The sequence below is a fragment of the Erpetoichthys calabaricus genome, chromosome 4 (genome assembly GCF_900747795.2).
Source record: "Erpetoichthys calabaricus chromosome 4, fErpCal1.3, whole genome shotgun sequence".
In the NCBI taxonomy this organism is placed as follows: Eukaryota; Metazoa; Chordata; class Cladistia; order Polypteriformes; family Polypteridae; genus Erpetoichthys; species Erpetoichthys calabaricus.
The window spans coordinates 32,245,913-32,269,459 of NC_041397.2; the positions used below are offsets into that span (position 1 = coordinate 32,245,913).

The following is a 23,547-nucleotide window of genomic DNA, read 5'->3' on the forward strand; positions in this document are numbered from 1 at the left end:
TCAGCCAGATCACTTGTCTTATGCAATGTTATTTCCTCTTGATGTAGCATGCAGTTTTGCAGAGAAAAAATGATTCCTGAATGCTGACCGTAAAACACTTTTCCAGTTTTCTTCCATCTAATATCTGTTCCTTTGCCCATTTAACTTTTTCTTTATTCTTTGCCAGTTTCAGTTTGGCTTTTTCTTCAAAACTCTGCCTCTAAGGCCAGCATCTCAAAGTCATCTTTTCTCTTTTGTAGTTGTCCATTTGGGCCTTTCCCTTCTTCTTCTGTCCTGGTGAGATCCAGTTTGTCCTCTTCTCACAAGACAGTAATAGACACCTTTATAAGAAATCTTCACTTTCTTGGCAATATGTCAAATAGAATCACTGTCATGCTGCATAAACACAATAGACCAACATGTTTCTTGACAATGATGTTTCTTTTTGGCCTTTAGGAATTTCAGTACTTTGCAAACCATGTGAACAGAATAACAGGTTTCAGTGATGTTAATGCAATTACAAAGTTTTCTCTAATAAGCAATTATTATTTTTACATGACTAATTAAGGATAAGCTAAAGGAGTTGACCTTTAGAAAACTGAAGGAATGGCTGCTGAGAATGGGGCTTTGCAATCATATGTGAATAATAAATTTAAAATGTGTCATTTCAAGCAGTACTGTAATAGGAATTAGCAACACTAGTAATGTCGAGGCTGTATTAAGTTTAATGGTATTATGGTAAAAAAAGTATCTATTTAGGGCTGCAACTAATGATTATTTTGGTAGTCGACTAATCGTTCAATTTTTTTGCAATTAGTCACGATTGTTTCATGCCTGACTATTTTGAAGCCTGCGACCTGTGGTTGCACATCCTGTTCTGGGCTCCAGTGCATGTCTTACCTCATCTGCTCACATCTGTCTACCTGTGAATGTCACCCTGATGTCTCTGCATTAACACGATTGAAATTAATAATAATCAAATTAAAATAACAACCAGTGAAACATATGAATTTGAAAATAATCAGATGTTTTTATATTAGTGTGACCATCACAATAAAAAAGAAATACATTAAACTAGCGTTTCTGATGCTCATGCATCGCGGTGGTGCTGCCGTGAACAGAAAGCTCCGCTTTGCATAATCTGCATTCAAGTTTTTTTTCTTTTTCGGTGAAGTGTTCCCACGCTTTAGAAAGTTTCTGTCAATTTTTTTCCATCTCCTTCCCCCTCCTCTATCAGACTCGCCATTGCAACCACGTTTATTTTCCTCTACATTCTTCTTCTCCTCAGATGTTCTTTCTTCATTGGCTGGACTGTGTGCAGTCTTGACAAACAATAACCAATGATACTGTCTCCAGACGTTCATGTAGTGCATTGCAGTTACAAAAACCAATGTGGTTCTTTGTGACTGGAGCCTCTATTGAAGGTTCTGTTTATGACACGTCCACAATTTTTTGTAGTTGATGTCGTCGATTACGTCGACTAATCATTGCAGCCCTAATTTCTTTCAGAAATATTAACATTTGTGGGTGTGTCCAAATTTCACTAATCACTAGTTTCACTGTTGTTCTACCACTTTTAAAATGTATTTCTATTAAAATATATTTAGCAAAAGGCTCAGCAACCCAGCAAAAGATACCAATAAATACCTGAAAACTCCTAAACAACAGATATCTTGCTCGTACCTTACTTTTCTTTTTTGTCTCTTGGGTGATTCATGTTAATGGATTTTCCACAGCATTTTTGGGCAGGGTGCTTTATAAATATCATACTATCAAAGTGCTACAAGTTTGGGTTTTTTTTCTGCAAAAAAGGGGGTTATGGAGACAGGAATGTGACAGGTTTCACCAAGTATGATGACTGACTAAAACAAAGTTTAAAGGCTTCTCTCCAGACCTCGACTACACATCTCAAAAGTTTTAAAAAGAGTTGGGAACCCATGTACTATATGAGAAAGAAAATTAGTGCAAGAAGTGTAGAAAGTACATTACCTTTTAAACAATGATATTTGCTTCTAAATGTTTACCCTTTGTTGCTTTCGCTGTCCTTTTTGTATAAAAAGAGTTTAGTAGCAAACAGGGGGACCGATGCTGTAACCGGATGCTTATAAAACTCAAAATAGAAATGTAAGACTCTTCATACAAGACAGGGTCCGGTACCTGCATTGTGGTAACTAGTTTTTTTAAGAAATAGTTTTAATTTCCAAGGAGTGCACTGTCCTGTGAACCAGTTGCACCCATTGTCACACCATGCTGATACATTTATATTGCCTTTCTAACGTGACAGGGTAGTCTAAGCTCCAGTGACAAATCATTTTTATAAATGGACTTTTTATTTATTTAATAAAATTGTGAAATTACTTCAGACATATATTTTTTGACTTCAATTAAAAAAAGCCTGATTTCCTTTCAAGTTAATGCTCATACATAAATAAATTTCAATCTTACAAGTGTTAAATCTATGTTTAGATCTTTGCGATTCAGATATTGGCATTTTTAAAGAATAAAAAAACAGTAGTTCAGTTCCTAGTATTAAAACAATTTTTAAATCTCATTTCACCTGAGCTGAACAATCACTCTGTTTTGTCCTAATAAAAATTCTAGATAAAAAGGTTTGGAAACAGACTCCAGTCAGACTGCTCTCTGCACGCGGTGTTCTTGCTCTACTGCAGGGGTGTCGAACTCCGGGCCTGGAGGGCCGCGGTGGCTGCGGGTTTTCATTCAGACCCTTTTCCTAATCAGTGACCAGTTTCCACTGCTAATTAAATTTGTTTTCCCTTCATTTTAATAGCCCTGTTTTTAAGGATTCGGCCCTCTGAATTTATTCCTTTCTTCTTTAAATGACAGCCAAACAGAATTGAGCCGACAGATGACCAGCTACACTGGGACTTCAAACTCCAACCAATTTCACTCCAACCAGTTTCTTAATGAGAAGCCGATTCCTGCTGTTAATTAAACTCATTATCTAATTTCATGGCTTGTTGCTGCTCTCATTCTGCCACAGCAGACATTTCCAAAACTGTTGATTTTCTGTTTTTTTCTAAGAACACCGTCAAGATGTTTTGGTGACCTGAGAGATCAGCCTTACTGAGACCTTCACCTTTCTTTATTTTCAAATATTGTTTGATGGGCACAATTGGGCTGGTCATGTGGCGGCTTGTTTTGTGTCTCACTATCATTTAGCTGCTAATTAAGGAAAAAGAAAATACTAAGGGGTCTGAGTCAAGTTAATTTGAATAAATGCTAAAGAAGTTAATTAGCAGCAAAAACGGGTCACTAATTAAGAAGATGGTTAGAATGAATACCTGCAGCCACTGCGGCCCTCCAGGACTGGAGTTCAACATCTGTGCTCTACTGTTTCTGCAGCAGTAGGTTGTGTTTCCAGTCTTTTATTTACTGAACCTGCTTAATGGCAAGTCAGGGGTTGCAGGAAACAATATCTCATCTTCATAGGATTGGGGCAGAAAGCATCCTTGGATGGAGTGCTGCATCATTGTATGCCACGCTAAATTAAATATCCACACGCAGACACATTAGGCTAATTTAGACTCCCTAGCCAACTTGACATGCATGTTTTTGGGGTTTGAAACTGGAGAACCTGGAGAAACCTACAGAGTCCACGCCAGGATCTGAACATGGCCTACTGGCACTGTGAGGTGTTGCCACCTTTTAACCATTTCTGAATTCTTAAAGTGCATATTGATAGTAGGTATAATAAAATTATTAAAGTAACAAAAAAAGGCCAAAGTACAATTTTAAAATACAAATGTTGTACATTTAAATGAATTTTCACTAATAGTTTTGAACAGTATTCTACCATACTTCAGTAAAAGATATGAAGTGTATAGACCAGGAAGATTTGAAGTTCAAGCTCAAATTGATTTTTTAATGGACACAGAGTGCAGTGAATTTGTTACTTGCAGTCTGACCTTCATGCATCATGTCACCACTGCCTAGTGTCCTGATCAGCAAGTATTGCCAGACAAATATGGATTTTACCAGCAGATTGGTAAAACTCCAAGGCTATTTTGGAATCCAAATCAAAACTCGAGTTTAGGAGGCCATAGCAGATGGAAATAATGAAAGATCTGAGGGGAGCATAGGGCTGCACCAGCAATATGTTTTGATTTTATTGCTAATTGAGATAATGATGGGTGTTGTGACCAGAGAAGTTCATGAAGGTTTGCCTTGAAGCTCTTGTATGCTAATGATCTTACTTTAATGGCACAAATTGAAGTAGAATTGAAGGAGAAGATACCAAAGTGGAAAGTTGCTTGTAAAATGAAAGGTCTCAAGGTAAATGCAGGAAAAACCAAGGTGATGGTTAGAAGTGAAGTGGCAGGAGGTGTACATGAGGTGGGTGCAGTAAAGGTATGGGAAGAAAAGTCAGTCCACTACATAGTTTGTTGGAAGTGGATGCATAAAAGATTAGGTGGATTGGCGATTCTAAATTGGCCCTAGTGTGTGCTTGGTGTGTGGGTGTGTTTGTGTGTGTCCTGCGGTGGGTTGGCACCCTGCCCAGGATTGGTTCCCTGCCTTGTGCCCTGTGTTGGCTGGGATTGGCTCCAGCAGACCCCCGTGACCCTGTGTTCGGATTCAGCGGGTTGGAAAATGGATGGATGGATGGATGTTGTGGTGTGAAGGGCAGTGTGCAGGCACAAAATGTGATCTGTATTTATAGAAGGTATGTGAGAGGGTGCAGAACGCGGATAGTTTTTTAAAATTTAGATATCAGCAATGTAGAAAGTAGGGAAGTTTCTGCTGCTTGGGTGGAATGTTGACTGCAGACAGAGTGGTGGACACAACAGTGATAGCCAGGGTGAGAGGTGCATGGAAGAAATTCTGGAAGTTGGCCCCCATTGTGATTGTTAAAGGAATGTCCCTGGCGTTGAAGTTTAATGTATCTGAAAACTGTGTGATGAATAGTATGATTAATAGGGTGAGGCATGGCCTTTGAAAGCAGAACTTGAAGTAAAGAATTGATCGGATGGATGTTTGGAGTGTCATTTAGTGAGAGCAAGATGAATCCAATCCTGAGTTAAAAGAAAGTCTTTGTGTGGAGGCAGTAGTTGTGCTGAGAAGCACAGAAACCCAGAAAATGGGCTTTAAATCTGTGATGATGACTGCAAAATGGGGAAGTGCTGATTACATTTATTGTAATGCTGTTATGTTGCAGTTGAATCAGTACTTTACAGTTTTTTAATTGGTGCTGTAAGTTTGTCTTCCATTTTGCTTTAGTGACTTGAGAGGCAGATTTTAACAAGTACTGATATAGAAGTAATAGTGTCATGTGTAGAGTACAGTGAAATTCTTATTTGCATGTCCAGCAAGCATGCAATGTAACCCATGAGAAAAAAAAAATGCAATCAAAATACAGGTTTTTGTTTTTTTAATAGAAAACGTAACCCACGTTACTTAACAAACTCCTAATATGGTTTTCCATACCTCTTGTTCAATATATTAGTAAATGTCTTCAAGAAAAAAAACAAAAAACAGTAGATGCTACTTCAAAAGATTAACATGTGTGCCTCAGAAAGTATTATGATGATTTTCAGATAGGACTCTTGTTTTTAACACATTGCCACTTTTGCATTAGCCTTATGGAAGCAATATATTTAAAATAAAAATTATTAGACTATTCAGTTTGTTATTATTTTCTCTTTTCTTGTCTTTTTAACTCTTGTGCCTCACACTGAGTTGACTGCACCTTTAATTTCGTTGTTCCTTTGTAAAAGTGACAATGACAATAAAGATCTATCTACATGACGAATCCTGTACATTAAACATTTTTCTTTATCTTTCAAGCCATGAAATGGTTTAGGTGAGCCGTTACTCCACCAGAGTAGGCTTCAGAATGGAGAAGGAGGCCAGCCAACTGGAGAGAGACCATGTCCACAATGTGTATGAAAAAATTGCCCCATATTTCAATGACATTCGCTACAAAGCTTGGCCCAAAGTGCGTCAGTTTCTTCTTGACCAGGAACCAGGCAGTTTAATTGCTGACATTGGTGAGTTTGTTACGTGTTGTTTGTGTGTTTAGCACCTCATTTGTTAGCTCTGTGTTAGTGGAAATGAATGGTTTATCTTTTGATGGTATTGTTTTTATAGGTTGTGGCAATGGAAAGTACCTTCATATTAACAAGAAAAGCTTTACTATAGGCAGCGACTGCTGTCTGCCACTGGTGGATCTTGCCAGGAACCATGGGCATGAGGTGCAGATATGCAGTACCCTGAAATTACCTTACCGTGATGGTTGCTTTGACGCCATCTTGTCAATTGCAGGTATATAATTTTTTCTGCTGTACTAGATCACTCAAGGTCTACTTAACAGGGGGTTAAGTGTGGCATATTGGCTTTTTTGAGTTATTGTTTGCTTATATCAAATTGTGAGCTGTACTAAATAGTTCTTAGCTTCTAGAAGCCACCAGAATTCTGTTATCAAATATTTCTATTTCATTTTCAGTTGGCTAATATGGAGACATTTACAGTGTGTTGGATGCACATCAGATGTTGACATATTAAAAACAATGAGCACATTTGATTACCAAATCAAAATGTTTGCATTAACACAATGTTCTTTTCCACATCCCCTCTCATGAATTGTAGTTGTTTTGCATATAGACTTTTGCATAGGTACTGGAATTATTTGTACTTCAAGAAAGGTGCCAAGTGTTAGAAATATCAAAACGACTAAACCTGACCAGGCCCAATCTAAAAGTGAACCTGGTCCTGATATGAGTGCATGATGAGGCACACAGACTCGGCAAGAGTGTGATTACGCAAAAGCACATATTCATAAAGTTTAAATAAGTATCCTGAATTCCTGCTAGTGTGTGTATACAGTGGTGCTTGAAAATTTGTGAACCCTTTAGAATTTTCTATATTTCTGCATAAATATGACCTAAAACATCATCAGATTTTCACTCAAGTCCTAAAAGTAGATAAAGAGAAACCAGTTAAACAAATGAGACAAAAATATTATACTTGGGTCATTTATTTATAATATAATGGGGTGGATTTTTTTTTGTATTTGCATATAAAGCAAGCTTTCCTCCAGTGGAGTTAAGAGTTTTTCTTTTTAAGAGGTAATGTGTTTTTACATTTTTGACTCTGGCTACACCTGTTCTTTGACCAAAGCTTTAAATTAAATAACTTCTGTTAAAACGCAAAGTAAAATATGAAACTGCTGTATGTAGTATGCAGATTGTTAAAATAGAGACATAATCTGTTTACGAGGCATAGAGCTTTGCTAAATTATAAATACAATTTTAATTATATTTTAGATGTAAATAAATTATGTTATTGATATTAAAACAATATTTTGTCTCCTGTAAATGAAACAATGACTAATACTTAATTATATTTGCTCTCCTGTTGTCTCTGCCATTGAATGTACAGATTAAATCTAGAACAGTGCAACATCTACATTAATGTATTTAATTTGTAAAGTACACAAATTTTAGCACTAAGACCAATATACAGTAAATCACATCTGACTACATCTTCAATAAGTGAGGCTTTAAATTAAATATCTTCTGTCAAAACAAGGTGCTTTTAAGTCAGAATGCTGAAAACTGGAGTGCAGAAAAAAAAAAACTAAATGATACGTTGACTGAAAATATTACAAAATAAAGCAAATTGTTTTTATATGGTATGTTCTGATGAATATTTGAAATCAATGGATTACAAAATACTATATGTAAAACTTGTAACCCAAATACTGTGTAGAGGTATAGAGCTAAGTTTTTAGCTTATTAAAATCTGAACATGAAGTTGTAATCTTATTGCCTGCTCACAGTTACCCGTTTCATTTTACAAATTGAAAGGAGCACACCTGAAACGCCTACAGTAGAGGTCTTGGACTCTGTCTTGGCAGAGTTTTCATTCCATATGCTTTCTTAATGAGAGTCTGTTTCATGCCTTTATATGAAAAACTTTGTAAAGTTACTGAATTGTGACTGGAAATTGAAAAAGAAGTAACATTTATATTTTAGAGATCAGTTTGGAAAAATATGCTTTTCCTAAAAATTGGACAAAGTCAGAAATGGACAGGAATATAATGAGGTATTGTCATCCTAATGGATATTAGATTATATATAAATACAGATAGAAATAATACAAAAAGAACTGCATCCCAGGCTCATCATTTGTGAGTAGCAAAGATGTCCAAGTGATCAAAGGTGTTAGAAAAGTGAATCCAACAGATGTAAATGTTAAAGGATAGTGAGATACCAAAACAAAGTTTCCAGTCATACTGGCAAGTTGACTGCATTTTAGAAAGTCACCCAATGATATACGTAGTTGGTAGACTTTCTTAAGGTTGTATATTCATACGCGAGTCTTTAATCAAGGTCTAGTTCCAGGCTGATTGGAAACACCGTATTCTGTCTGAACATTTTTGAGAAACACTGTCAACTGCTAAACAGGTGAAACAGTGGCATAATCTTTAGTGCTGCTTCCACCATGGCATCAGAATTTAAAACCCACCCCAGTCACTTTTCTATGTGAATATTCTCTTGGTAGTCAGTGTTTCCTTTCCCCAACCAAAGGTGCGCCTGACCAGAGAATTTATGTTATTCCTGCGTACATGCATGAGTGAGACTTCGTGTTCGACTGGCACCTTGTTTATTGTCTTGCACCCAATAGAGCTCAGAGGGGCTCTGTGCCTCCTAGGCCTGTATTACAATAAGCAAATTCTAAAAGTGACGGGAGATTGCTTCACGAGTATGTAGAGGCCTTCTTATAAATACTTCATCATTTATTTGTCTTCTCTGAAGCCATTTCGTATCAAGTCATGTTAAAACATTATATGCAAATCCAGTTCCTGTAGTGATACAAATCTTCAACAATGCAGAATGCTGTAAAATATGCACTTGTAGGAATGCCAATAAAAACATTACAAAAATAAGTGATTACATTGTCATTAAAAGCTTTGGTGCAAGCATTAAATTATGATGGAATTTTAAGTGACTGTCTTTATAATTCAAGTTAATTACATGTAATTAAATTATTCATATAGTTAATTATTCTAAAACTGCATTATCCTGTTAATGATTTTACAGCAAGGTGGAGCCTATTGGAGCAGACTGGGGCTCTGTATAATTTTTTTTATAGACGTTTTCTATAGTAAAGCCTATTCTGAGGCAACTTACAAGTACAGAACTACAGCTACCTTTTTAAATATATTTTTTCACTGCTGGAGCACAGGCACCTTGAGTGAGTCAGAGACACCGAGATTTATTGTAAATGGTAATCCTGTGGTTCCAAGGCGCTAGGTCATACTGTATTGTAACATGCCCATCATTCAAATAAGGGAGCCATCTCACGCAGACACTAAGACAGGGGTGGCAAACACCAGTCCTAGAGTGCCGCAGTGGCTGCAGGTTTTCATTCTAATTATCTTCTTCATTAGTTTTTGCTGCTAATTAACTTCTTTTGCCTTAATTTTAATTAACTTGATTCAGGCCCCTTAGTTGTTTCTTTTTCTTTAATTAGCTGCCAAACAATAATGAGACACAAAACAAGGTGCCACATGACCAGCTCACCCGTGCCCATCACACAATACCTGAAAATAAAGACAGCTGAAGGTCTCAGTAAGGTTGATCTCTCAGGTCCCCAAAACATTTTGACAATGTTCTTAGAAAAAACAGAAAATCAACAGTTATGGAAATGTCTGCTGTGTCAGAATGAGAACAGCAACAAGTCATAGAATTAAATAACGAGTTTAATTAACAGCAAGAATTGGCTTCTCATTAAGAAACTGGTTGGAGTGAAATTAGTTGGGAGTTTGAAGCCCCAATTTAGCTGGTCAACTGTTGACTTGTTTCACATTTGATTTCTGTTTGGCTGTCATTTAATGAAGAAAATAATTAATTCAGAGCACTGAATCCTTAAAAACAGGGCTATTAAAATGAAGGGAAAAAGAAGTTAAATTAGCAGTGAAAACTGGTCACTGATGAGGAAAAGGGTTAGAATGAAAACCTGCAGCCTCTGCGGCCCGCCAGGATTGGAATTTGCCACCTCTGTACTAAGAGAACAAGAAAAATCTACACAGTGTCCCTGCCGTGAATCATATTAAGGTCTATATAGTTGTGTGGCGGCAGCAGTAAGAGCCCTGCCACTGACTTTTTCATTCTTTGTTTTGGTAAGATTCCTAGTATAATACAAGGGATGTTCTAAAAGTTTCTGCACTTTTATATTTTTGTTGGAAACAGTGAAGTTTGGAGGAATAGTAATTGGTCGTGTCTGAGAGTGTCATGTGACTAGTTCTGTCTGGCAAGCTAGCTGCCCTTGCAGTTTAGTACAAGAGTTGTCACCCTGTGGTGAAGATGGCTGTGAAACTTATAAATTGCACCAAACAGAAACAGCGTTCTGTCATATGCTTCTTGTGGGCAGAAGGTTTGCCAGGAGCACAAATCCATCTCCTCATGTGTGCTCAGTATGGGGATAAACTTCTGTCTTGTAGAGTCGTCTATGAGTGGATTGAAATGTTCAAAAATGGCCATACTAGTGTGATGGATGCAGAGCGCTCAAGATGTCCAGCTACAGCCATGACCACAGAGAATGAAAAAAGAAACCTGATATGAAAGCAGCGCTGCATCAGTGGCTATGTGCTCAACCAAAAACATTTTTGCTGATGGCATTAAAAAGTTGGTACAACGCTGGAAAAATTGCATCACAAATGAAGATGACTATGTACAAAAGTGATGTAATTTGTTTTTGAATAGAGTTAAAAAAAAAAGTGTGAAACCTTTTGAACGTTCCTTGTATATGGGAATTTTAAAGTTATTTTAGAACTTTACAAACAAGATGGTGCTGATAGGATATGCATCAGGATGTAGTATAAGCGGAGTTTAAACACATTGCAAAGGAATATCAATACATGTTGCCCTTATTTAAACAGCTTTTTAGATATGTAAGTTGTAGACACATAACACTTTTTTGTATTATAATGTAACTTATCCTCTTACTCCAATTCAGCATAAAAGATGGTGAAGCCTTACCTGGGTGCCCATGCCATGGGAGCTCTACTTGGACAGTAAACCAGCCCGTCACAGGCACATACACGTGCACACCAGGTTAATTTGGAATTACCAAACAATCTAGCTTGCATGTCTTCCAGTTATATGAAGGCCAAACCAGAATACCTTGAGACAAACCCAAAGCAGGCACTTGCTGGATCCATGAGAAGGCTAGGGCAGGGGTAGGCAACGTCGGTCCTGGTGAGCCGCAGTGGCTACAGGTTTTCATTCCAACCCAATTGCTTAATTAGAAACCAATCATTGCCAATCTCAGACCTTATTTAATTTTATGGCTTGTTAGTCTGTGCAATGTAAGGCTCTTATATCGTAGATTTTTTTCCTTTCCAAAGATATCATCCAAATGATATGAAGCCTAAAACAGATCATTTTCAGTCTGTCACATTTTTCTATTAAGTGTTTTATTAAATCAAACAGTGCATGATGAACACACACAGATGTAATTGGAAAAAAGCTAGCTGGAGAACTGCTGGCTGCTTTGTCTTTTACATCTTATTGCTAATAAGGAGCAATTAAAACACTGAATGCAGCAGTTTAAGAGTGAAATAAGCAATTAAGGTTGGAGAACCTTAACAAGCGAGACCACTAAAATGAAGCATCAAAATGTCACTTAAGCAATATGTGCTTCATCAGCAATAATTGAGTTCTCGTTAAGGAACTGGGTTGGAACAAAAACCTGCACATACTGCGGCTCACCAGGACCGACGTTGCCTACCCCTGGGCTAGGGCTATGACTAAGTGCCATGGGTATACAGTATATGCATTTATCTAGCGCTGCTGTTTTTTGTTTTTGTATACTTTAATATCTTTAGTACCACCTACCATCAAGCTAGACTGAAGGAATTTTCATAGTACAGTTCACAGTTGCTCTGATCTCACTATTACGATGTAACAGATATTACATAGAGACTGGCTTGCCATGAGATGTACAAATCTCCAGTTTGTTAACAAAGAGCGGGTGTGAAACGGCTCCGCTACCAAAGGCTAAAACAGGAAGGATGAACTTTACTGCATGTATTTGAGGCAGATACAGTGGGGGCGTTCCCAATGTCGGTAGTGTAATGTAAGGTGGCTCAGGAAGAACAAATATCACGAAGCAAGCATATTGGAACGTGACAATAGTTTACAAAAATTGAAATGATTAATACTTAAACATTTTACCCATCTTAACAAATGGGTCAAAAGTCATAAAACTGAAAAATTTGGAATAATAAAAAAACAACAAAACAATTGTGCCCGAAGTCACTTGAGAACTTGAGTCACAAAGAAAAAAGGAACTGGTCAAGGAAATGTAGGGTTTAGAAGCTCTACTCCTGGACAATACAAAGCTCTTGTTTATTAAAAAAACAGACTGTTTGCATTGAAGGATGTGAAAGAAATTTCCTGATAGTGTTATTTGGCTTGTATGTTTGAAAATGTTAAATGATTTTTGCTTCTCTTTTCAAAAACAATAATATAATTTTAAAAATAAAATTAGTGAATTTGCCTTTGGAGATAAATAAAGTTCTGTCTATCAGTCTATTTATCTATCTATACTCTTTCCCCACCAACAGATTAGATTCAGTTTTCAGATCTGGGATCCTCTGTTTGTTACCAGGTTACACACTAAATGTGACCTAAAGAATGGTCCTAGTAAATTTATATGTCACCTAGCAACAGGTTGTAAAAACTGCTCAGTTTATCTGGAATTAATTGGCTTTGTAGATTGAGTAGCAAGAGAGTGGTGAATTGCCAAGCAATGGAAATAAGGCCTATTTGATGAGAGATTAATCCTTACTGTATGCTGTATGGTTAAGAAACGTGGATGCAAATCAACAACTACACCTGAATTAAATGATAGTCAGTTGAGCTGTGTAAACACACTGACACTGGGCCAAATGAGTGTTGACTGATTATCCAGCACCATGAATTTCAATCTTGGAAGGAAAGATAAGTAAACACTAAGATTTAAACATAATTTGTAGTTAGGCATCTTTTGTAGGGTGATGTAGTGTTCAGCACTGTTGGTCAATAGCGCCTGAGTCCAGGACTCAAATCCTAAAACAGACTGCCTGTATCTGGATTTTCCTTTTAGGTACTCAAAGATGTGTAGGGTAGTTGTATTACCAATGCTGAATTTAGTGTGTGGGTATATGCTTGAGTGTGCTCTGCAATGGAGTTCTGCCCCATTCAGGGTTGGTTTCCTCCATGCCACCATTGCTGACGGGAAAAGCATACGTTCCTGTGCCCCTGAAGTGGAAAAACAGGTTAGAAGGTGTGTTTGCAATTTGTTTATGGCTTGTCTTTAAATATTCAAATCATCTTAATGTCATATTTCAGAATGTGGAACAACTTTTTGGTAGCGATGACACAGGAAATTGTTGGGAGAAGGTGTGAAAGCTGCAAAGAGATCTTATGATGCTATGCTTGACATTTTTGTGTTTTTTGATTATGTAATAAATTGCAGTTTTGATTAAATAAAAGTTAAAGCAAAATACATTAATGTCTCAATTCCATTTCAGTAATTTTTGTGCTAATAAGAATTACTGATGAACACTTTCAAATCACTTCAGCTTTTTGTCATCCGGCACCTTTGGATGAATGAAAAAAAAAAAAAAAAAAAACCCACACATTCCACTCCTCTTGATGTCAAGTTATGTAAGATGTCAAGCTTTATGTGAATTTCCCCTTGGGATTAATAAAGTATCTATCTATCTATCTATCTTTATTGGGTTCCCCTTCATTTTGGACCTTTAGTTTCAAAAAAGAAACAAATTTTTATGACATTTTCAACCATATTTTGTGCAGGAAAAGCCTCCACATATGATATACTATTCCACTTGTCATGATGCCTAGTTATGCAAGATGTTGAGCTTTTTGGCCCTCTAGATCCAAAATTCTAACTAATTTGTAGAAAATTTTCAGATATATTTTGTGTAGGAAATTATGCCCTTATGATAAAGAGTAATCCAATAAATGTCTTCAGCAAAAATGATTAGAAGGACTTGAAGTTTTGCATGCCACATCAGCTGACCCCAGGGATTCACCCACTAATGGAATACGAGGGGTCAAAGTTACTCCATTTCACAAAACTTTCAAAAAACTGTGGATTGGTAACATATAGACGTGTGGAGTGTCGCTTTATGACATTTCAAAGTTGCTTATTACGAATATGATAATAATAATTGATATTTGATTCTTTACCGGTGGTCCTCTCCCTCTAAAAGCCACTCCCAGAAGATTTAACAACGACACAACTTCACAATTAAGCATAAAGGGTATCATTTTTGACTATTTCAAGGTCAGTGATTATGAATATGATGTTGTATTTCATTTTTTTGTTTGTTTACTAGGGATTTACAGTAACCCCGGGAGCCTCAACAGAGGGTGAAAAATGACAAATTTCTTTTACAATCTAGAATATAGCGGCGTACACTAATTAAGGCTTTTTGGGTGAAAACTTAATACATGTACCTCAATATTCTCCAAAGTGAAACTGTGAATACGCCATTACTGTACATAACAAAAAAGATTCCAGCTTTGTTAATGAACCTAAAGAAGAAGGTAAAGCCAACTGGAAATTGCCATTGCATTATTTAAGATGTCTCTAAGATGATGGCGTTGAACATGGAAGTTGAAAGCAAGTGAATTATTTACTGAGATCACTGAATTATTACATCAGTTAGTGAAAATACTGAAGTAAAATGTTAAGGCTTTGTAGTAGACTCTTGTCTTGTGACATTTTTACAGGATTTTGGGCATATTGATTTTTGTTTTTCCACCTGTTGTTACTTTGAATGCCCAAAGTAAGCCATACTGGATGGCGACAAAACAAGTGATTGTAGGTAAAAGGTTAGCATAGATGTGAGCATGGTGGTATTACAAGCACAGTTTTACAAGTTCATAGATGAGCTGCCGATATGCTTGCTTTTTTCCTTTGGATTCTTTAGTAAATCTCCATTATGTCCAAAGTATACCAAGTTTGATGGGAAGGAAAAACTTAATTCTCTAGATGGAATGACTAACTTCTGTGGCATACAGGAATTAGCTTTTATTACTATTATTATTATGTATTGTTTCTCTTTTTGCAGTCATTCATCATTTCTCAACAAAGGAACGGCGGATCCGGGCACTGAAGGAAATGGCAAGAACCCTTAGAGTGGGGGGTCGTATAATGATATATGTGTGGGCAATGGAACAAAAGAGAAGAAAATTTGAAAAACAGGATATCTTTGTACCCTGGAATCCAGAACCTCCATCTCAGAAGGCAAGTCAGTATAAACTGAGGAAAAGACCACAAAATACTTTTGGCGCAGATTGTTCCAGCAGCAGTGACATCAGTCAGGCTTACAGGAAGACAAAAAGCACTTCTTCAGTGGGGAACGAGGAAGTACATACACTTTACAGTTCCTTTGAAAAATCTCTCAAAATATGGCTTTTTTCAAGGTCACTGGATTCCATTTTAGAATTAGGGGGCAGTAGTAGCTCAGCCACCACTAAACGACTAAACCCATTCAAAAATGCATGCCACCTATTAAATGATACAAGCAGACTTGAACTTTTTAAAAGCAACAAAGCTAGCCAGCTAATGGAACAAGTATCTAATCTGTTTGTTTTGAGACAAGACTCAGATGAAGATGTTTTTAGCATAGAAGAATTTCAGAATCATAGACAGTCAGAAAGCACACGTTCTCACCTGCCAAAAAATGATTTAGGAACAAAGGAAAAAAGTAAGTTGCCTCGTGGTGAAACATGTGCTAAAATAGCTTTGCCTGACCTTGTGCTACATCCAGATCCTTTGATTAGGGAAGCAAATGCCTGGAATAACCCTGACTGTAACATGTCAATGTGTCCTGATCCAAAAACTGGCTTACTTCGAGATTTTGAAAAGTTGCTAAAAATGGAAAGCCCTTCCCATGAAGAAAGAGTCCAAGATAAAAACACAAAAGAAACTAAATCTGAAGCATCTTTATTTCGTTATTATCATGTCTTTAAGGAAGGAGAGCTACAGGATCTCATTGACACATATGTAGATGAGCTTCACGTCATTCAAACATATTTTGATCATGCAAATTGGTGTGTTGTTGCAGAAAAGATTCAAGTTTGGAAAATTTAAGCCAATACTGTAACCAATACAGGTGTTTTATTTAAACATAATTTAATCTAATCTTATTTTAGAAACAAAGTAATAATGTCTGTGTGTAAACTGCAGCTTATTTGTTAGTGTTGTGAACAGGCGGGGGCAATCTGAAGCAGACCCTGTATCTAGAAAAGTAATAGGAAGACATTTATTAACAAAGTAAAGCAGACAAGCAGCGAGCACAATGCAAAATAAATGGAGCAAAACTGAAGTCTGTGCCCCCTGAGCCATCCTATGCTTTTTACGGCAATCTAAGCAGGTATACAAGATACATTTTTCATCCTAAGCCCCCAGCCCATACCAAAAAAATGAGGAGGATGAGGTCTATATAATTTTAGATCTAGGTGCTGCTCCATCCTGATAGGAAGGACCTCCATGCCATTCCTAATCCTGCAGACACTCTTTCCATAACTACATAATTTGTGAATTTCCCCTTGGGATTAATAAAGTATCTATCTAATCCAGGAGCTTTTGACTGAGCTTGAACTATAGCAACAGCCTGGGGAGTTCATGACAATTTATAGTCCATTCCAACTAAGGATCAATTACTGTATACTGTCTGGGATGTGTGTCACCTTGCAGCTCTCACAGCCGCCTGGTTTGCCTTCTTGCTATCTATTAGATTATGTTTGCTGTACAGTGGACACCAGTCATTATATTTGGTATATTGGCAGCACCAGCTCCTTTACAGTCCAGAAAGCTCTTAATCAGTAAAAGCAAACACAAAATACTTTCAGTGGTCATTATATAAGATGCAGCACATCTTAGGCATGTGAGAGTGGCAGGCAGTAAGACAAGTAACAATGTGTAGCCTGTACATTGTACTTGTCTTAGTAAAAGATTAAAGGGAGACTGAAAGGGAAATCACAGCCATGTATAGGTAGTATACAAAGAGTCATAGAACAGGCGGTGCAGAAAAGCAGTATACTCTACTGTAGTATAAAACTGTACAGAGAGATGCATTGACTGATCTGTCAGCAATCCGAATGTAATGATGTTATCCGAGTATTCAAAGTAATTTTAACTAGCATATTTTAAATAGATATTTCAAATGTGAATCAAGTACATCCACATTAGACTGTTGTGAGCTAGCTAATACCTAAGAAATGTCCTGCACTTAGCAGAGCAAAACAGTATTTATTGTAAAATGGCACAACCATCTTCGTTATCTCGTCTATTAGTCCACATTATGTTTTAAATGAAAAGGTTCATGCAGCAGCATAATGGACGATAGGGCCAAGCCTCATTTTACATAAGTAAAATGAAGTTACCATTAATGGTTTGCACTGTGTAGATCAAACTGATGTGTCTTTAGATAAACCAAAGATACACCAAGCTTAAAATACTGAATTGTATGTCTGTAAAATGAAAGACTTAAAGGCCTTGTTTCAGTTATCCATGTGGAAGTGAAAAGTTGGGACATATCTGGTCCACTATTCATTTAATCGGACAGACAGGCAGATACCGTACTTCAATAATCCCAAACGAATTTGCAAAACGTGCAGCACCACTCATACAACACAAAAACAAGTTGCCTGGATAACATGCAAGAGACACCTCTTTATTCTTCACACAGATTTAGATCAACATCACATCAACAGAAGGAGGGACACATTATAAAGTATAATGGTTGCTTGTAAGATGACCTCTTATAGCACTCCCTCTTTAGTCAGTGTTTTGTTGACATTAAATATTAACAAACCTGATTCTGATGTCCACCATGTTCGGGGAGAAAACTGTTTTAGAACCGAGAGTCTGAAGTTTGACGTGACACTATGGCTGCAGTACATGTGATAGGTAAAACACCCAGGGGGAAGTACACCTTTTTAATTGTAAAGTTAACGGAGGATTGCACCATACTCAAAATAACTCCATGTGTTCTAAAGCAAAAACAAACCTTGAGAACGAACAACTTGCAATATGCTATGATGTAGTGCCACGGCTTGTTATCTCCATTTTAAATATTTTGTCCAAGAAAAAATATTGCACTTTTTAATGTTCCATGTTGTGACACAGGATTAATGTCTCTGGTGAAAACCACGTCGAAAAATGTACAAATGATAAAATCCTAAAATCACTGTGTAAGTCATGTAAAATGTATTTTTAATTTCAACATTAACAAATGTCAACAAATATATACATATTTATCTAATTGCTATTGCTCAGTAAGAGCATAAGGTTACATTCAGATAAACAATAAAGATGATGCTAGTAATCATTTTACTCAATTGCTTAGGTGATACAAATCAATATTGCATTCAGCACTGTTTCTAACCCATGCTGCCCAGAACAGGATCACAGGGTGTGCTGGAATCTATCCCAGCTATCCCAACACACACACACTCACCCTAGTCACACAATAGGGCTAAGTTTAGGATCACTAATCCACCTAAACTTCATGTCTTTGGGAGGAAACCGGAGCATCCAGAAGAAACCCACTCAGACACAGGGATAACATGCAAACTCCACATAGGCAGGGCTCGGGATGCAAACCCTGGTCTCCTTACTGCAAGGCAGCAGTGCAACCACTACGCCACCATGTCGCTCTTAACGTTGTTTAGTGTTAGTAAATTATTGTGAGCTCTACGTAACTGCTGGACATAATTTTGAACCTCTACACAGACACAGCCTCGTGTATCGTTAGTCAACACCTTAGCATCAGTAACTGAACACCACAGACCATGCTGCCCCTTAGATACAAGTTTACTGAATGCAGCCAGTATCATAAATGTTTTTATTTGGCATTCATGAATGCCATCAAAAGCAGAGGTAAGTTGTGTGGAAGGAGTTGCCTTCTGTGCTCACTTCACAGATCTGCCAAAGAGCCCATTGAGTGACTGCCAGCTAGTAGCAGAATTGGCACTGCCAGCTGTATTCTCATTCATTTTCAAGGTGCTCAGCCTGTTGCCACTCATTTGAGAAAGGACACTGCTATAATAAATCACAACTAAGCCTTCTTTGAAAAAATGCAAAGAATTGTTCTACTCATTCTATGATGAGAATCCTTCAAATCCCTTTCCTGGTATTAAAATTATTCATTTTTTCAGAAGGTGCTTCACAGGAATTGACTTCTTTCCCAATATTGAACTATGCACTGCACAATCATTTTTACATTATCTATTTACCGGGAAGATGTTATTTGTTATTTAACAAGTGTTTCAGCAACAGATTTATATTAATTTCAACTTTATGTGACAAAGCTTAAATACTATGTGCAGTTTGCACTTTTTTTTCTTATTTTAGTAATATGGCCAAAATTTGTCTTACTAATGACTGGTCCAAAAAAGTGTGTAAAAACAAATAAAAGAGCAAGCTAATGTAGTTTAATGTTACTTGTAATACTCTTACCATTCTACCAAAGATCCACTGTTAGTTTAGTCACAATTGCTATATCAATATCATTCCAACTGAATGCAGCTTTAGGCCTACTGACGGGCAGATGAGCTGGAAAAGGGGACATGTGAATGGTAACCTGGACTGAGAAGAATGTTATACTGTGATGACACTGCTTGACAGCTTAAAGTTGATTTTATAAACAGCCTGAGCCAAAGCCATAACATATCACATGCCACTAGTCATTTGCCAAAGCACAGCACCTCCATATTGGGAACATCACACCTCAGGGCTAAAGGGAGTTGGTGAGTGAAAATAAATTAATTACAGGGAAAGAATTCCTGCTCAAAAATCTAGAAAGGCCAAACTACTCTACAACAGAAGTATGGAGTTTGAAATATTTACAAAGGTGATGGCTCTGCAGTTCAATTTACAGCCTGAACTTTGTTAACTGTTCATTTTTTAAATCATTTTTATTTTGTAGAAACTATTACTGTATATTTACAGTATTTCCAGAATAAAACAATGTTCATTTTTAATCTAATGGAAGAGGTTTAATTAAACACAAATTTGGATCTCCAGTGCCATCTAGCCACACAGATTATATGATTATAGAGGACTATAATTTCAAAATGTCTATTTCATAACATCTGTGAATCTGAAAACAACACTGTTGGCACCCCTGTAGATTCATGGAAGGGCGTTAAGTACTGCTGCTAGCGCATCTGCTCGGTTTGTGAGGATGTCATTTTGGCAAGAGGTAGGTTAGCATACATAATCGACTCACTCACACCTTGTGTGTTTATCTCACTGGGAGTATTCCTGTGATGGACCCTCGCCCCACCCAAGGTCGATTACTGCCCTGTGCTCAGTGATAGATGCCGCCTGTCTAAATGTCACCTTCATCTCGCAGGCCTTTATTTAGTAGTATATGGTGTGCATCAACAATCAGTAAGGATTCCCATATATTTGATGACTGAGACCATTACTGTGCATTTCACTTCCACGCTTGCCTAATAGCGCTTTGAAAATGCTCATCTTATTTCATCTTTAAACTACAAGGGCAGATTGGAACATTTACAGAACATACCTGTCATTCTGTAGCTGAGGGCGGTTTTGTGTTGGCGACCTTCAACTTTGAAAGTGCTTTCCTTCGCACTGTACCTTTTACAGTGCTCCAAAGATTTCACACAACTGTGACTTTTTTGATCTTGTGTTTAAAGCAGTGCCTTTAAGTTTTTTAGCTCTCCCTCAAATTAAAGTTACCTTCCTTTTCATCTTTTCAACACTTCCACCACCCGAATGCCATTGTCAGGCTCATTGTCTCTTGTTATTCCACAAACTTCTTAATGCATTTCAAACATCCCTCGAGTGTTTTGGTCAAAATTCATTCGCACATTTCTGACATAGTTGAAGAAATTTCATTGTCAAAATTGGAGTTGGGTGTGACCACTCAGAGTCTTAACAGACAAGGGTCCTCCTAGAGACTTGCTGGCACAAGGCCTTCCCCTTGACTCCTGCACACAAGTTCAGCCAGTCTCTCATTGAACTCTCACCCTAGGTTCTATTACCTTGTCACAACTTGTGGATTTATTAACAGTTATCAGTTGTCACCTGGTAAAACATGAAAAAGTGTTAAATAACATTTAAAAAAATAAATAAAATCACCAGGTCTGAGGGGGCCACAATGGCCAAGGCTCCTGACGGACTACCTTGTTATGCTTTACCATCTTGAAAGTGTTTTTTGTTGTTTGATATGCTTGGGGGCGGCACGGTGGTAGCGCTGCTGCCTCGCAGTTAGGGGAACCGGGTTCGCTTCCCGGGTCCACCCTGCGTGGAGTTTGCATGTTCTCCCCGTGTCTGCGTGGGTTTCCTCCGGGCGCTCCGGTTTCCTCCCACGGTCCAAAGACATGCAGGTTAGGTGGATTGGCGATTCTAAATTGGCCCTAGTGTGTGCTGTATGTGTGTGTCCTGCGGTGGGTTGGCACCCTGCCCGGGATTGGTTCCCTGCCTTGTGCCCTGTGTTGGCTGGGATTGGCTCCAGCAGACCCCCCGTGACCCTGTGTTCGGATTCAGCGGGTTGGAAAATGGATGGATGGATGATATGCTTGGTGAAAATTGCACATTTTTAACAGTCCTTTTCTCGTTTTAAAATTGATCTGGACATTACTGTGCACATTCAGTCAAGTGTTAGGAGAATATGGAAACGCAGTAAAAGTTAACATACTGTACAGGATTAGAATATGACAGCAGCCAAATGTGAGTAAACACATAGAACTCTATGTTTGTATACTAAACTATATACGCAAAATGACCGAGTATGCATGTGTTGATGTGTAATTGTGCATTTCCTCAATGAGGTCTTCACACTGCCTACATACACTGTTACTTGCATATTCCTATTCAAAGTCTGCCTGGTCAAAGGTACGAGTTAAATTTACCGCATAAGCTTTGTGGAATCCGATGTCACTCGTCATGCACTGACCATTGAGCTAATCAATGAATCTGAAATACCAGTATTGATCAAAGACTAAGGGGCAGGATTGTACTTAAACAAATCGCTTCATTCATCCATCCATCCATTTTATTCAACTTCTCAGTCACTTGATTGATTTTATTTCTGCATAGTTTTATGTAAATTACCATGTTTTGCTCCTTGGGATAATTTATGAATATTCATGAAGACTTCAGTTCAGTGGAGGCAACCATCTTATGTGTGATCCATACATTTAACACATTGCCTCAAGTGGACAAAACCTTAGAAGCACTGATTTTAGCCATTTAAATCAATGAAACTGTATTCAATACTTGAACTTTATATGCTGCATTTAAAAGGTGGCTTTAACAAGTTAGTCACCACTCCTTAATCCAGTATGAGATTACCGCTGCCTTTGACTACATTGAAGCAGACGTAACTACAAGGATGCTTGCTTGTGGCCTTGGACCACAGCAGACTGAGGAATTGCAGAACCCCATCCTGGTTCAGTAAAATGTTAAGTTTGTTGTTAAAAGTCGCAACAGCCTTGGGTGCTCCTGGGGTACGCATGTGTGCCACTCGTGTCATGCAGTTTACAATATGCCTATTACAGATTATTTTTAACTATAGTTTTATCGTCTCCATTCCTAAATAGTGGACACAAGTTGAACTGTTTCTCTGGAACTGATGTGCTGACATCTCCCATCTTATTTCTTTTATCGGTTATTGATAACTTCCTCTCAATCCTTAATTGCCCGACATATTCAAAGGTTGACTTGTAGGTTCCCTTTTTTTCCTTTTTAATTACAAATTGAATGCTGCTGGATCATAACATTTCAAAACTTGAATAAATTATTTAAATATGTCCTTTTTGGGGGAAGAGTGATTTGTACTAAGAGATGTGTGTTGGAATGGGGACTGTGAATATTTGTATGATGTGCATTTTACGTTGGTTATCTCAGCTTGTGACTTTAGAAAACTGAATATTTTTATCATTTTTATAACCATTGTGTGAAGTTTTATGTGTCAGATTTTAAAAATGTCACGCATTCTTGTGTTGTTGCTAAATTTCCAAAGTATCAATGATGTTTTTTCACAAAAATAAATGTATGTTAAAATTTCCTGTTTGCTTTTTTTCTCCCCTGCAACTCACATACAAAGTCTTTCTCACATAATTAATTTTTTAAATGGAAATATATACATATTATAGGCAAGTTCAAACATAATATAATAATTGGGGCGGAGTGGTGGCTCTGAGGCTAAGGATCTGCACTGGTATCCAGAAGGTTGCCGGTTGGAATCCCCATCACTGCCAAAAGAGATCCTACTCTGCTGGGCCCTTAGCCTTCAATTGCTCCAGGGGCGCTGTACAATGGCTGACCCTGCGCTCTGACCCCAAGGGGTATGTGAAAACGAACAAATTCCTAATACAAGAAATTGTATAAGGCAAAATAAAGAACAAATAAATATATATATATATATATATATATAAATATTAAAGAATCTGTATATTGCATTTTGTTTTAAAATGTTATTTAATGCAGGAAAAGAGTAAATTCCCCCCTTTGCACATTGGCTAAACCAAATATACTCTGCTCTCCCCA

General features: G+C 37.4%; 1 protein-coding gene across 2 annotated transcripts in view; it reads left to right on the plus strand.

Annotated features, from left to right (window-relative positions):
* trmt9b (tRNA methyltransferase 9B) overlaps nt 1-23,064 on the plus strand; it is a 42,156-nt gene extending 19,092 nt beyond the window's left edge. For both annotated transcript variants that reach the window (XM_028799303.2, XM_028799304.2), the window contains exons 2-4: nt 5,782-5,984; nt 6,085-6,258; nt 15,086-23,064. In XM_028799303.2, coding sequence (XP_028655136.1) covers nt 5,831-5,984; nt 6,085-6,258; nt 15,086-16,110 — 1,353 coding nt within the window. In that variant the 5' untranslated portion in view covers nt 5,782-5,830 and the 3' untranslated portion in view covers nt 16,111-23,064. The remainder of the gene's footprint in view (nt 1-5,781; nt 5,985-6,084; nt 6,259-15,085) is intronic.
* Nucleotides 23,065-23,547: the final 483 nt, after the last annotated feature.